General features: G+C 43.6%; 1 protein-coding gene across 1 annotated transcript in view; it reads left to right on the top strand.

Moving 5' to 3' along the window:
- LOC311113493 (SEC14-like protein 1) overlaps positions 1-13,457 on the top strand; it is a 39,540-nt gene that overhangs the window by 21,438 nt on the left and 4,645 nt on the right. Inside the window, exons 3-10 of the mRNA XM_084156722.1 lie at positions 7,509-7,658; positions 8,241-8,372; positions 9,679-9,807; positions 10,394-10,703; positions 10,864-10,973; positions 11,186-11,375; positions 12,918-13,006; positions 13,118-13,188. Coding sequence (XP_084012848.1) covers positions 7,509-7,658; positions 8,241-8,372; positions 9,679-9,807; positions 10,394-10,703; positions 10,864-10,973; positions 11,186-11,375; positions 12,918-13,006; positions 13,118-13,188 — 1,181 coding nt within the window. The remainder of the gene's footprint in view (positions 1-7,508; positions 7,659-8,240; positions 8,373-9,678; positions 9,808-10,393; positions 10,704-10,863; positions 10,974-11,185; positions 11,376-12,917; positions 13,007-13,117; positions 13,189-13,457) is intronic.

Genomic DNA, 13,457 nt, shown 5'->3' with positions numbered 1-13,457 from the left:
AATTGAATAATGGAATATAGGGAAAGGAAAAAAGGGGATTGTTTTCATTTCAAATATTAGTATGAAATGTGATCTGAAGACTTGTGTAGGTCTATGTTGGACAAAAGAGCTTCGTATGTAACCTAACACTCCAAATACCTCAATCTCTTTTGTACAAATCGCTTAATTCTAAGGTAAACGTCTGTCTTTTCGAACAAGCTAATCGTTTTGTCAACCAAAAACCCCAATAAGAACATTCCGGCCCTATCACGAACATCTAAATGCCTTGTTTTGCTTTTGTTTTGATATTGCATGGCAACCAAGCCCTCCTCATCAAATGTCTTCATCTCAAAAGCGGCCCCTCACCAAAATGTCTTCCCAGTCGCTGTTAAACGGTTGTTATAAATATAGGGACTGACGTCCTGTTGGCTCTTGGCTCTGTTGTTACACGACAATGCTGATACAGTCAGGAGATGAGCCGACACTCACACCTAACTAGGAAGTCCACTGGAGTCCCAGGCAATTTCAATTGCTTTTGAGATGATGTCCCTTGCAACTGCAACAAAAATGGTGTAAAAGTTGCTTTGTGTAACCCCAGCACTGTAGTATCGTCACTATGTGTTGATACAGTGAGGGGAAAAAAGTATTTGATCCCCTGCTGATTTTGTGCGTTTGCCAACAGACAAAGACATGATCAGTCTATAATTTTAATGGTAGGTTTATTTGAACAGTGAGAGACAGAATAACAACAAAAAGATCCAGAAAAACGCATGTCAAAAATGTTATAAATTGATTTGCATTTTAATGAGGGAAATAAGTATTTGACCCCTCTGCAAAACATTACTTAGTACTTGGTGGAAAAACCCTTGTTGGCAATCACAGAGATCAGACGTTTCTTGTAGTTGGCCACCAGGTTTGCACACATCTCAGGAGGGATTTTGTTCCACTCCTCTTTGCAGATCTTCTCCAAGTTATTAAGGTTTCGAGGCTGACGTTTGGCAACTCGAACCTTCAGCTCCCTCCACAGATTTTCTATGGGATTAAGGTCTGGAGACTGGCTAGGCCACTCCAGGACCTTAATGTGCTTCTTCTTGAGCCACTCCTTTGTTGCCTTGGCCGTGTGTTTTGGGTCATTGTGGAATACCCATCCACGACCCATTTTCAATGCCCTGGCTGAGGGAAGGAGGTTCTCACCCAAGATTTGACGGTACATGGCCCCGTCCATCGTCCCTTTGATGCGGTGAAGTTGTCCTGTCCCCTTAGCAGAAAAACACCCCCAAAGGATAATGTTTCCACCTCCATGTTTGACGGTAGGGATGGTGTTCTTGGGGTCATAGGCAGCATTCCTCCTCCTCCAAACACGATGATGTTGAGTTGATGCCAAAGAGCTCGATTTTGGTCTCATCTGACCACAACACTTTCACCCAGTTCTCCTCTGAATCATTCAGATGTTCATTGGCAAACTTCAGACGGCCCTGTATATGTGCTTTCTTGAGCAGGGGGACCTTGCGGGCGCTGCAGGATTTCAGTCCTTCACGGCGTAGTGTGTTACCAATTGTTTTCTTGGTGATTATGGTCCCAGCTGCCTTGAGATCATTGACAATGTCCTCCCGTGTAGTTCTGGGCTGATTCCTCACTGTTCTCATGATAATTGCAACTCCACGAGGTGAGATCTTGCATGGAGCCCCAGGCCGAGGGAGATTGACAGGTGTTTTGTGTTTCTTCCATTTGTGAATAATCGCACCAACTGTTGTCACCTTCTCACCAAGCTGCTTGGCGATGGTCTTGTAGCCCATTCCAGCCTTGTGTAGGTCTACAATCTTGTCCCTGACATCCTTTGAGAGCTCTTTGGTCTTGGCCATGGTGGAGAGTTTGGAATCTGATTGATTGATTGCTTCTGTGGACAGGTGTCTTTTATACAGGTAACAAACTGAGATTAGGAGCACTCCCTTTAAGAGTGTGCTCCTAATCTCAGCTCGTTAACTGTATAAAAGACACCTGGGAGCCAGAAATCGTTCTGATTGAGAGGGGGTCAAATACTTATTTCCCTCATTAAAATGCAAATAAATGTATAACATTTTTGACATGCGTTTTTCTGGATTATTTTGTAGTTATTCTGTCTCTCACTGTTCAAATAAACCTACCATTAAAATTATAGACTGATCATTTCTTTGTCAGTGGGCAAATGTACAAAATCAGCAGGGGATCAAATACTTTTTTCCCTCACTGTATAAGCCGTGTGTCCCCCCAGCTCCCAACAATCTGTGGTTACTGTAAATTGATTTAACCATTAGGCTACATCAGCACTGTGCAATTACATCAATATTCCCTCCGTGTGTGTGTGTGTGTGTGTGTGTTAGGGAGAGTGTAGGACTAGGTATCTGTGATCTCAGATTGTAGTAGGGCCTGTCTGCATTGTCCATTTTTTTAAGCTGCTCTTAATCAGATCCTGTCATCTGATCTAGTGTCGGTTCTCCGTGTCGGCTAGATCTCTGCTGATTGAAGGGCAGGGTGCTAGGACTCACATCAACTTCAGGCTGCTGGAGTTGATGTGTGGGCGTGTGACCGCCTCAGTGTTGCCGCAACGTTCGTCACTAGCAGTGATAATGTTTGAGTGTGTGTGTGTTGGGAAGGGAAATTGACGTGCCCTGCGAAGTCAATGACAACTTGACCTCTGTGTGTTTCTGAGACCCGTCCTGCTATGTAGGCCTACTGTATGTGTGAAAGAAGTGGGGTTGGGTAGAGGCTCATGTTGCTTAGGCGCGGAGCAGGCTGTCTGCATGGTACACACGCAGATCATCCTCACATCACGCCAATTACATCAGCTCTAATTAAGCTAAGGGTTGCTCTGGGATCAGTTCTTCAGCCTGACCTTGGCAGAGCTGCCAGTGTCCTTCCCTTTCTAATGACCAGCCTCTTTCAAAGCCACACTACACACACACACACACACACACACACACACACACACACACCATCTAGTCCCCTCTTGTCTGGAAATAGCCTCAATAATATCCTTTGATTCCTTTTCCACCCGACTCATTTATTCCCACTGACTTCACTTCCTTGCTTTCCATTCCAAAGTGTCCTCCGTTCCCCTTCCTGAAAACCCTAAGAAATAGTTCCACTTCCTGTCTTCCATGCCAGAGTCTTACGATCCTTTCCTAAAGGAAGAAAGCATGTTTTCTATTTCCTGGAAATGATTAGGTAACAGTGTATTGTTTTGATATTTCCCCCATGCGTGTCTGGAAAGTGATATCCTATAAACATCCCAGCTAAATTCCTGGGAATGTTACTCACACACTTGGCCTGCCTATCCTGTATTTTGTAGCTATGGAGACCTGGGCTGACACACACACACACACACACACACACATAAACACACAAACGCTTGCGTGCCTATTTGGAAACCTCAAACCGAATTTAGTAAAATGTTTTCTCTTTCCGTTTCGTTTGATAGCTAGCCTAATCTGCTCCAGGTAAGGGTTGAGCTGGAGGCAATCGAATCAATAATTGCCGTACTGTGGTGGAGCGCCAACAGTTGCATCTGACTGACTGTAGCTCTGTTAGAATCATGTGACTTTCCGTCACAATACACAACCTCTGATATGATCGGTTAAAGCAACATGTTGGGAAACCATCCCGCCATTTCACCTATCAACAGTAATGATGGAAATGAAACAAGGAAGGAGACCATGTCAGAGTATTGGAACATGTCCTCGTCTTCCTCTTGCCACCTGTCAACACAGAGCGTGACACGCTTCTTCCGTGACTTTTACCGACACCCTTGAATTGACTTTTAAGAGGACCATGATGCTTTGTGTCAATATTAGACGGCCTAAGGCCTAAATATTGACCCAGTCGCCCTTGTGAGTTTCTGATGTTTGAGCATGTGCTCAGCTGTGACAAAGCAATGAGTCATGCTTGCAAATGTGGTATTTGAGTTTCGGTGATGTGACTCGGGCCTTTGATACGGAATGATACAGATGTAATAAGTAGGACATTTCCTATTCATTGTCATGTGACTTTTGTTTAGCATTGGGTGTATATTGACTCTTATGTACATCTAACCTCCAAAATTAAATGAAACACTTGAGTAAATGGGGGATACAAAGTAGGTGGTTCCACACAGGTGTGGTTCCTGAGTTAATTAAGCAATTAACATCCCATCATGATTAGGGTCATGTATAAAAATGCTGGGCAGGCCATTATTTTGGCTACCATGGCAATGCCCCAATAGGATGACAATGACCCCATCCACAGGGTTTGATGAGCATGAAAACGATGTAAACCAAATGCCATGGCCGTCTGTCACCAGATCTCAACCCAGTTCAACACTTATGGGAGATTCTGGAGCGGTGCCTGAGACAGCGTTTTCCACCACCATCAACAAAACATCAAATTATAGAATTTCCCGTGGAAGAATGGTGTCTAATGCCTCCAATAGAGTTTGACACTTGTAGAATTTATGCCAAGGTGCATTGAAGCTGTTCTGGCTCGTGGTGGCCCAACACCCTATTAAGACACTTTATGTTGGTGTTTCCTTTATTTTGGCAGTTACCTGTGTATATAGCCTAGTGTTCTTTGTTTTACATAAGGGTAAATCCATTTGAATTCAATCACTTTTTGACTGCTTTTAATTAAAACAACGTTTCATATGGAAGAAGTGGTCATAGAATGACTTTAAAAACATTCAGGAGATAAAAGTTGACCAGTTTTGCATACCCCACCATACCATGAGACATGTCTTCATCACTGGAAAATATAAACTGTTGAGTTTGATATAATTGAAAAGCTTACAGCGATGTCAAACTATTTTATTATTTCACCAAAAAAAACAAATGTTAAACCTTTTAAACTCAGATTTGTTTCAACTTCGCAAAATTCACATATTCTGTAGCATAGACACTATTTCACATCATCTGAGGTTTTTGTGTTGTGCCTGCCATCGGTTGAGACAAAACATACTCTTGAATACAGGGGTGGGTGTAATTTCAATCATAGAAATAGAATTCATAGAATGGACCTATCCCTTCAGACCACTGCAATTTAGCTTCTTTTTTTAACTACCACAAAGATGCCGTCATTCCACCCAACGTCGAATGTCAACTGAAATGGTCATGTCTATTCTATGATCTAGATTTCTATGATTTCAATAGGTTTCCTATGGAGGATTAACAGTATAATTTAAATGAACAGATATTCCCATTCAGGTCAGCATTCTCTGATGTGTGGACATCTAACCATCTTTGTGTTACAATCTGAAAGTAGAAATTTCAATTTTATTCCCATTTTAGTACATTTATCAGCCAAAACATAACACCCACCCAGTATTCAAGAGCATGTTGTGTCTCAACCAATAGCGGGCAAAACACAACCTTTGATGATGCAAAATAGGGTCTAAGCTACAACATATGCAAATATGTAAAAAACAAAAACAAATAATTGTTCACCGTTTTTAGATAATTGATTTTTTTTTTTAAACTTTTTCCAGAAATTATCAAATAGGTTAACAACCCTGTTTTGTAAGCTTTTAAATATCAATCTCAACTGTTTTATATTTCCCAGTGATTAAGACATGGATGTCTCATGGTATGGTGGGGTATGCAAAATGGGTTAACTTTGATCACCTTTATGTTAATGTTTTGGCATTCAGGTCGAACAAGTCACTTTCTGAGCACTTCTACAATGGGCAAATATTTATGGAATGTTTCGTTCAAATCAAAACGGGTGGTGTCAAAAAGTGATTGAATTCAAGTAGATTTACCAAGAAATGTTTGCTTTGTTTATGCAGTCTGTTTGAGGTTTGAATTGTTGTTATTGGGTCTGACATGATGTTTGACGTTGAGTGTCTGTTATATATATATATATATATATATATATATATATATATATATACCAGTCTGTTTTGTGTTGAGGTATGTTGTTGGGTGTGAAGAATTCAGTTTGTTGTATTTGGCCTGCCCCTTCATGTGATGTTTACCACCGTTGAGAGCATTTGTTGATGTTGATGCAGTAGCCTGTTTTGATGGGTGAACACCAAACAGTGTTTACTCCTGCCATAGTGCTGACTGTACAGCTCTGAGAGCCTCTGTTCTAGACCAGAGAGAAAAACACAACTCAGCATGACTGATGATAGTGGGCACAGCTCAATGGCTGCCTCCCTACTGCCACCCTATTGCCTATATAGTGCACTACTTTAGCACTTTAGGGAACATGGTGCCATTTGGGACACAACCAATAGCCCTGGAAGTGTTATTAGGCAGTCTGGTACCATGCTGACTGGAACTACAAAGAATGGGAGGTGCAGCTATTGCCAATTTCCAAAGCCCCTACTTAGCCTGGTTTGCTCGCCGCCTCACACCCTGGCCTGAATACCGGTCCCATTTTAGCAGGGTAAGCTCTAACCCTTATTACAGTTCTACGACAAGGCCCTAGTCTAGGCTAGAGCGCTGTTTCTCAACCTCCAGTCTGTGGCCCCAAAAAGGAAAAGCCATAGCATGCGAGTCCCTGGTATGGAAAAGATAGCAGAACACTGGTGTTAGAGGACCTGAGCTGAACCCAAAGCCCTTTCTAGAGGACAGGGACATCTTGCTCCATTATAACTGAAGATGGAGCTGTGAACCCTGCCAACCTAGAGTAAAACAATTATTGTTCTTTCTCTCTTGCTGTCTTACTTAGTTTTTGGTGAGTGCTTTTACATGTATGTTTCCAGTCTGAGCCATCTTGACTAAGTGGTGGCCTCATAGTGCCCCAACGCAACTTTGCTCCTTTCTCTCTCTCTCTCCTTCCTCTTTTCTCTCAGTCTCTCTCTCTCGCTCTCTCAAGACTGCAGACTCCAACTGGGTCAGGAAAAAAATCTGCCCATTCAGCACAAAATGAAAGAAATAATGGTGTCTAGACCAGTCAGGAAGAAGTAGACAAAATGAGGGACTGTAGGTCAACAAGGTCCTTTATTACAACACATGGCACAGACTTAGGCCTAGAATTAGCAAAGATGCTGACATAATGTACAAGTCCCTTGACTGTTCTGAGCTCAGTGTCATTTAGGTGGGCTGGAGCGTCACCTTGTCTCCCACACCTGTCCAAACTGATCGGGGCACTGTCGATACATGTCCTCTCTTTTCCCCTGGCTGGTTACATAACCCTGCAAATCAGGTCCAGGATCAGTAGTATGCCAAGGACCTTATAGTGAGGAGATGTGCGGGTCATAGAGTTGAATAGACCTGAATGGTGTTTTGTCTCTCGCTGTCTATCTGTGTACCTATCTTTTCTACCCTAACCTCTCTTGCCTACCTTTATCACTTTCTTTCTCTCTTGCTCTCCTGCTGACAATATTGATTTTGGGAACTAGGCTATTTCATTAGATGTCATTGTTGGATATGCAATGGCTAGACTGTCTTGTCTGATGCATCTCACTCTCTCAATTCAATCAACTTTATTAACATGAAAAGTAAAGGAGCTTGCATTGCCAAAACAAATTAGTCCCACAATAATAACATTTTCTTTCTCTTTCCATCTCTCTCTCTCAGGCCTACGAGAGGCGATTCCCCACGTGTCACCTGATTCCCATGTTTGTGGACAGCGAGGTGTTGGAGGAAACTAAGAGCGAGGACGGCTCCTTACACCAGGTCCAGCGCCGCTGCAAACTGGACGTGGACGCCCCTCGCCTCCTCAAGCGGGTACGCCTGACGTCACTAACCTGTTGCTATCTTCTCTCATGAGTCTTGTCAGTCAGTCAATCAATCAATCAATCAATCAATCAAATGTATTTATAAAGCATTGTCAGTTAATGTGAGTCTTGTACTGTAAGTCAATCAATCAGTCTAATGTATTTTTAAAGCCCTTTGTACATCAGGGATTGTCACAAAGTGCTTTACAGTAACCCAGCCTAGACCCCAAAGGACAAGCAAAAGCAGAATCCATATGAATGTTTGAGTATTGTTTACTGCCCAGTGTTTCCAGATTTCTATGAAATATGACCTATAATTACTTAAAATATGAGTGAAATAGTTTTCCTTCCCAAAAATGTTAATTAAGTATGTTAAAAAGTAGCTTTCCTGTGTTGTAATGGTGTGGGCATACCCCAACCACAGCGGTCTACTCATGTGAGTAGACCGCTGATTGGCCAGCTCATCCTCCTCAGGGAGATGACATCATGTTCTATGAGGAAATAGCAAGAATTTTGTAATCCGTGTATCTGATTTTCCTTTTTGACCATTAGTTTTGCTGCAACTGATTTCATGAGTGTCCTTTGTGTTCAGATTGCGGGGGTGGACTATGTGTACTTCAGCCAGGAGAACACTCTGAACAAGAGAGAAAGGACGCTCCACATCGAGTCCCACAACGAGACCTTCTCCAACAGAGTCATCATCCACGAACTCTGCAGCTACTCGGTGTGTTACACACACAGTCACACACACACACATTAAAATGTAGCTTTGGTTAGAATGGTTACGTAAGCTACCTGTCCATTCGCTAACACACATTCAAGCCTTTGTTTTATTTAGTCAACCGCATGCACGCACGCGCGCACACACACACTCAATCACACACTCACAAAGCGCTGTTAAACCACTTTGAAGCCCCCCGCTTCCTCCATGCATTCACAATTTCTCTTCAAATGGAAGGATCAAGCTGTGTTCCATCCAGCTCCTCATATGGAGCTACACACACTAAACTTAAGCCTTGGTTTTATATCACCTTATCTCACATGGCACACACACTCACACACACACACACACAAACACTCATAGCCCTGTAAAAGCAAGTTGTCGACAGTACACTTATGTTTGACCCCTTCCCACCTTGCACTCTCAATGCTTCTCTCCAGATAGACAGAGAAAGCTGTGTTCAACCAGCCTCTCATATGCTGCTTCCTTCCCACTGAATAATTCAGACCTCCCATTGCTCCCTGCATCACTCCGCCTCAAGACACTCACACACTGTTCTGGAGTCAGTTCTTTCACACCTCCCAGGCCTACTGCAGTGTGTTACGGCACTCCCTACTCTGACCTCAGTGCTACTCTCAGCAGGCTCCCATGGTGAATGAATGCGCTGTGAGTTAATGAGGTCAAGCACATTGCATTAGCGTCTAACGAGGCTAGCGTGGCTATTTTAAATCCATTACGCAGCTATCCTTATGAAGAACAGTTACAGTTAGCTAGCGGATGCTAACAAGGCTAGGCAGCTCAATTAGACTGAGCTAATAGGCTAGAGTTGGCTAAAGCTGACATAATTTGGTAGCCAAAGAAAACAGGTATCCAATTACGGAAATAGCCATCGGAGCTAGCCAAAGAGCTACATAGTAAAATAAGCTCTTTCATAAGTTGTATGTCACGGAGGGATTACTGTATGACTTGCCTTGGTTTGCCTGGCAGGGTCTATGACATTCAACACTCTCACTCCCGACCTATCTAACACACTCTACTCACTGACATCCGACAAAATCTATTTTTATACCATCTCGGGCTGTGTGTGAATGTGCTGTCTGCTTGATACCATATCAATATTTGTTGGCATATAACGGCACAACCTGTCAGTATTGGTAAAATGCCAGTGGATAGTGTGTCATCGGTACGCACTCCCACACATAGCTGAGGATGTGTAGCTTGCAGTGTGCGTCAGTGCTCAGCACAGAGTCACATTGCCGTGTGTGGTTGCCACGGTAACACGTGTCTCTTCTCTTTCGTGTGTGTGCAGGCCCACCCTGAGAATGACGACTGGACGTGTTTCGAGCAGTCGGCCAGCCTGGACATCAAGTCCTTCTTCGGCTTCGAGAGCACGGTGGAGAAGATAGCCATGAAGCAGTACGCCAGCAGTATCAAGAAGGTGTGTATGAGCCAGATCATTAGACAGTAACAGTAAGAAAACAGACTGAAAGGTGGCGGGACTACCTGAACCTTGTCCAATAAGAAATGCTGGCTTTCGTTTTCCATTGGTACGTTGCGCCCTAATGAATACAACCCAGATGTATCACATTTAGAGAATTCACCAGACGCCAAACATTTCCCTCGTGCAAAAATAATGACTCCAACTAGGCTCCATTTCAAGTGAATTGAAATTCCAATTCAACATTCGAAAATAACCTAATTGTATTGGGAATTTAATGCATCTCCTGCATTGAGTTAATTGAAATGGAACCGACCCCAACCACGGAATGCAGTGTTGATACAGCAGACATACCATTGGGCCGTCTAGTGCTAAGTGGCTCTTCTTATGTAATGTAAGCCAATTTGCCGAGCCAGTGTAAACAAAGGTAAGCTTGTGTAAACTCCTAGTCCCTACTGAGCCCCCTTCCCTAATAATAACTCTAACTCTCTCTCTCTCTTTCTTATTTTTCTCACTCTCTCTCCTCCCCCGTACTCCCACCTCCCCCTCTCTCTCCTTCCTCCCCCTCCCCCTCTCTCCTCTTTAGGGTAAGGAGATCATAGAGTTCTACCTAAACCAGCTAGAGGAAGAGGGGATAACCCACGTGCCCCGCTGGACTCCCTCCCTGGATGCTCCCTCCTCCTCCATCACCACCAAACCCATCTGTGCCACCCCAAAGGTCCTCCACCTGGAGCTCCCTGTCACTCCCGCCGTCTCAATCCCTGTGTCTACTGATGCCAATCACCATGAGATTGCCAATGCCAGCAATAATGATGCCAACCAAAGTGATGCCACCAGCAACGATGCCAATAGCCAGCCTGACAACCAGACAGAGAACCAGACGGGCACACCTGATGGTTAGTACTAATGAATGATTGAGACACTGTTAAAAAGTTTCATTACATTAGTACAATGGGAAACTCTCTTTTTAAGTGGTGTTTAGCTGTGTGAGTGATTTGAATGAGATTGAATTGACTGAATTGAGAATTCTCTAAATGGTGTGTGTTTGTGTTGTAGACAAGTTGGATGCAGACTACATCAAGCGCTACTTGGGAGACCTGACGCCTCTGCAGGAGAGCTGTCTGATCCGACTACGCCAATGGCTGCAAGAGAGCCACAAGGGCAAGGTGAGACACACACCCTTACAGCTTTCAATACACACATACTAAAGCATATTCTATCTTTAAAATCATACTCGGCTACTTGAGACACAGAGGCATGTGTGACATGCTCGCACACGCACACTCTTACCCTGCCCCCTCTGAACACCACCCCCCACCTCCCCCCCTTGGAGACCCTTGCCCTCACTCCCTCCTCTCCCTCCTCGCCACCTTTCCAGATCCCTAAGGACGAGCACATCCTTCGTTTCCTGCGGGCCAGGGACTTTAACATGGAGAAGGCCAGGGAGATCCTGTGTCAGTCCTTAACATGGAGGAAACAGCACCAGGTGGACTATCTGTTAGAGACGTGGACGTCACCACAGGTCCTCAACGACTACTACACTGGAGGGTGGCACCACCATGATAAAGGTATGGAGGATGGACACAGAGAGAGAGAGATGCTAAGGCATACGCACGCATGCACACACAATTAGTCGCTAATAATTGTCATGGAGTCTTGATTTGATGTAGAGGGGTAGTCATATGATGTTCACAAAATACAGTGGTCACTCAGAGTTAGACCCACATGGCACAAAACCTCCTGCACTCGTATTATTTACGCATGGTAAAAAAAAACTGTTTTGTGTGTGTCTTGTTTCTTTATAAGTTGTTAACAGAAGTAACTTCCCAAAACGCCACTTTCTATTTCACAAATAGAAAAAGAAGTCCCTGTCTAAGCCACAACTTCCTGACACACACCATATTTGTCCAATGAAGGAATACAACTTAGAATTGACTGCATTGCAGTCCAAATTTCAAATACATTGTTGTTACTTCATACTTGCTCTGGGTATTTGCATGCTCTGGTTTATTGTTGTCTTAACGGCAGTCCCAAGGCATTGCCCTCATCACACAATTAACTGTATTAAGGATGTTAACCGTTAATCTGTTAGCTGCCGAAATACATTTGACAGGTCATGCTTATCGGTCTATAGGTTAATTTGCATAAGAGCCTAGTATGAGGAGCGGAATATCCAATCACCAGTCAGACAGCGCGAGAGCAGCTCCTCAGAAAGCAGATACTGGAGTCTAACGTGCTTTTCGAAGCCCAGTCATAGCACAACAAATAACAACTCTAAATGCAATCGTGTGTTAAACTGTTTTGATGGCCACGATTAGAAAAAGAGCTACTGTTTTTATTTCTCAATCTCAACTCGTAATTAAAGCGCGCCTCCCATTCGCCATTCGAGTGCATAGGCTAAAGTCAATGGTAGGCAGGCTATCAGCGCGACACCCACCACTTTGCAATGTGAGCTTGAGACAGTATGATTGTTTGAAACCAGAACGTTTTACTTTACTTCAAATAACGAGGCATGTCTTTCCCTGCTTCAAAGTAGCCTTGCCAAAATTAATCCTAGAAACTGGAGGCAATTATTTTATAAAGACTTCCTCATACCATTTAACCAGAATTATTTTATAAAGACTTCCTCATACCATTTAACCAGCATTTCTCTCCTGTTCTATTGGTTTTCATATCAACTTTATTTCGTTGTCCAGAAGCCAAAGGCACAATCCTGGTCATATTAGTAACCCATCCTAGTTGTTGCTATTAGATTCCCTCTTTCCAGGTTTCTAGTTATATATGGAGCAACTTGCATGAGGTGCGCTGTTTAGAACGGTGTTTTCCCACAAATTGCATTTTGGCAAATGTTTGAAAATGAAATTTTTTTAGCTGCTTCATTACAGGAGTTGCATGTTCAATAATAGGCTATAGCCTTTTGACTGTAAGACGATAGGCTTGCTATTGTTGCATGTGTCTCGTAATGAAAAATATCCATTCCTTGTATGCATGCATAAAAACTGTAACTGTTTGTTGACTGGTTAATGAGGGTTGGTTAGTCGACAGCAAAATTGATCGAAATCTGCATCCCTAGACTATTCAAATATACTTATGTCTGTGTGTCCTTCCAGAGGGTCGTCCTCTCTATATCCTGCGTCTGGGACAGATGGACACCAAGGGGCTGGTCCGAGCCCTGGGGGAGGAGTCTCTACTCAGACATGTGAGTGGGCCTCTTCTGCTGTCAATCACACGTGGTAACCAAAGTGTGTGTGTGTGTGTGTGTGTAAGCATACCCACATTAAGTGTGTGTGTGTGTGTTTTAACCCTTCAGGTTCTATCCATAAACGAGGAGGGCCTCAGGCGCTGTGAGGAGAACACCAAAGTCTTCGGCCGACCAATCAGGTACACACCCGTTGCTATTTGGTAGTAGCTCCACCACTCCCTCTGATAGGTCAAGTAGAGTTTAAGCCATATTGCATACACCCGTCCAAGCCTCTCAGATCTACAGGACATAAGTTCCGTGGGAGAAGAGGACTAAACAGTAATGAGTCCTGTGGGAGCTCTGTAGCTGTTGCTAAGCTAACGTGTATCATGGGAATTGCCTTGGTGCAGTGGGATTATTAACGCAGAGAGTGCTGAGTGTGGGGGATTCTCTTTAAAGTTAAAGCTAT

This window comes from Coregonus lavaretus (genome assembly GCF_964263955.1).
Source record: "Coregonus lavaretus genome assembly, chromosome: 40".
Classification (NCBI taxonomy): domain Eukaryota; kingdom Metazoa; phylum Chordata; class Actinopteri; order Salmoniformes; family Salmonidae; genus Coregonus; species Coregonus lavaretus.
This window is presented reverse-complemented; position numbering and strand designations above follow the sequence as displayed.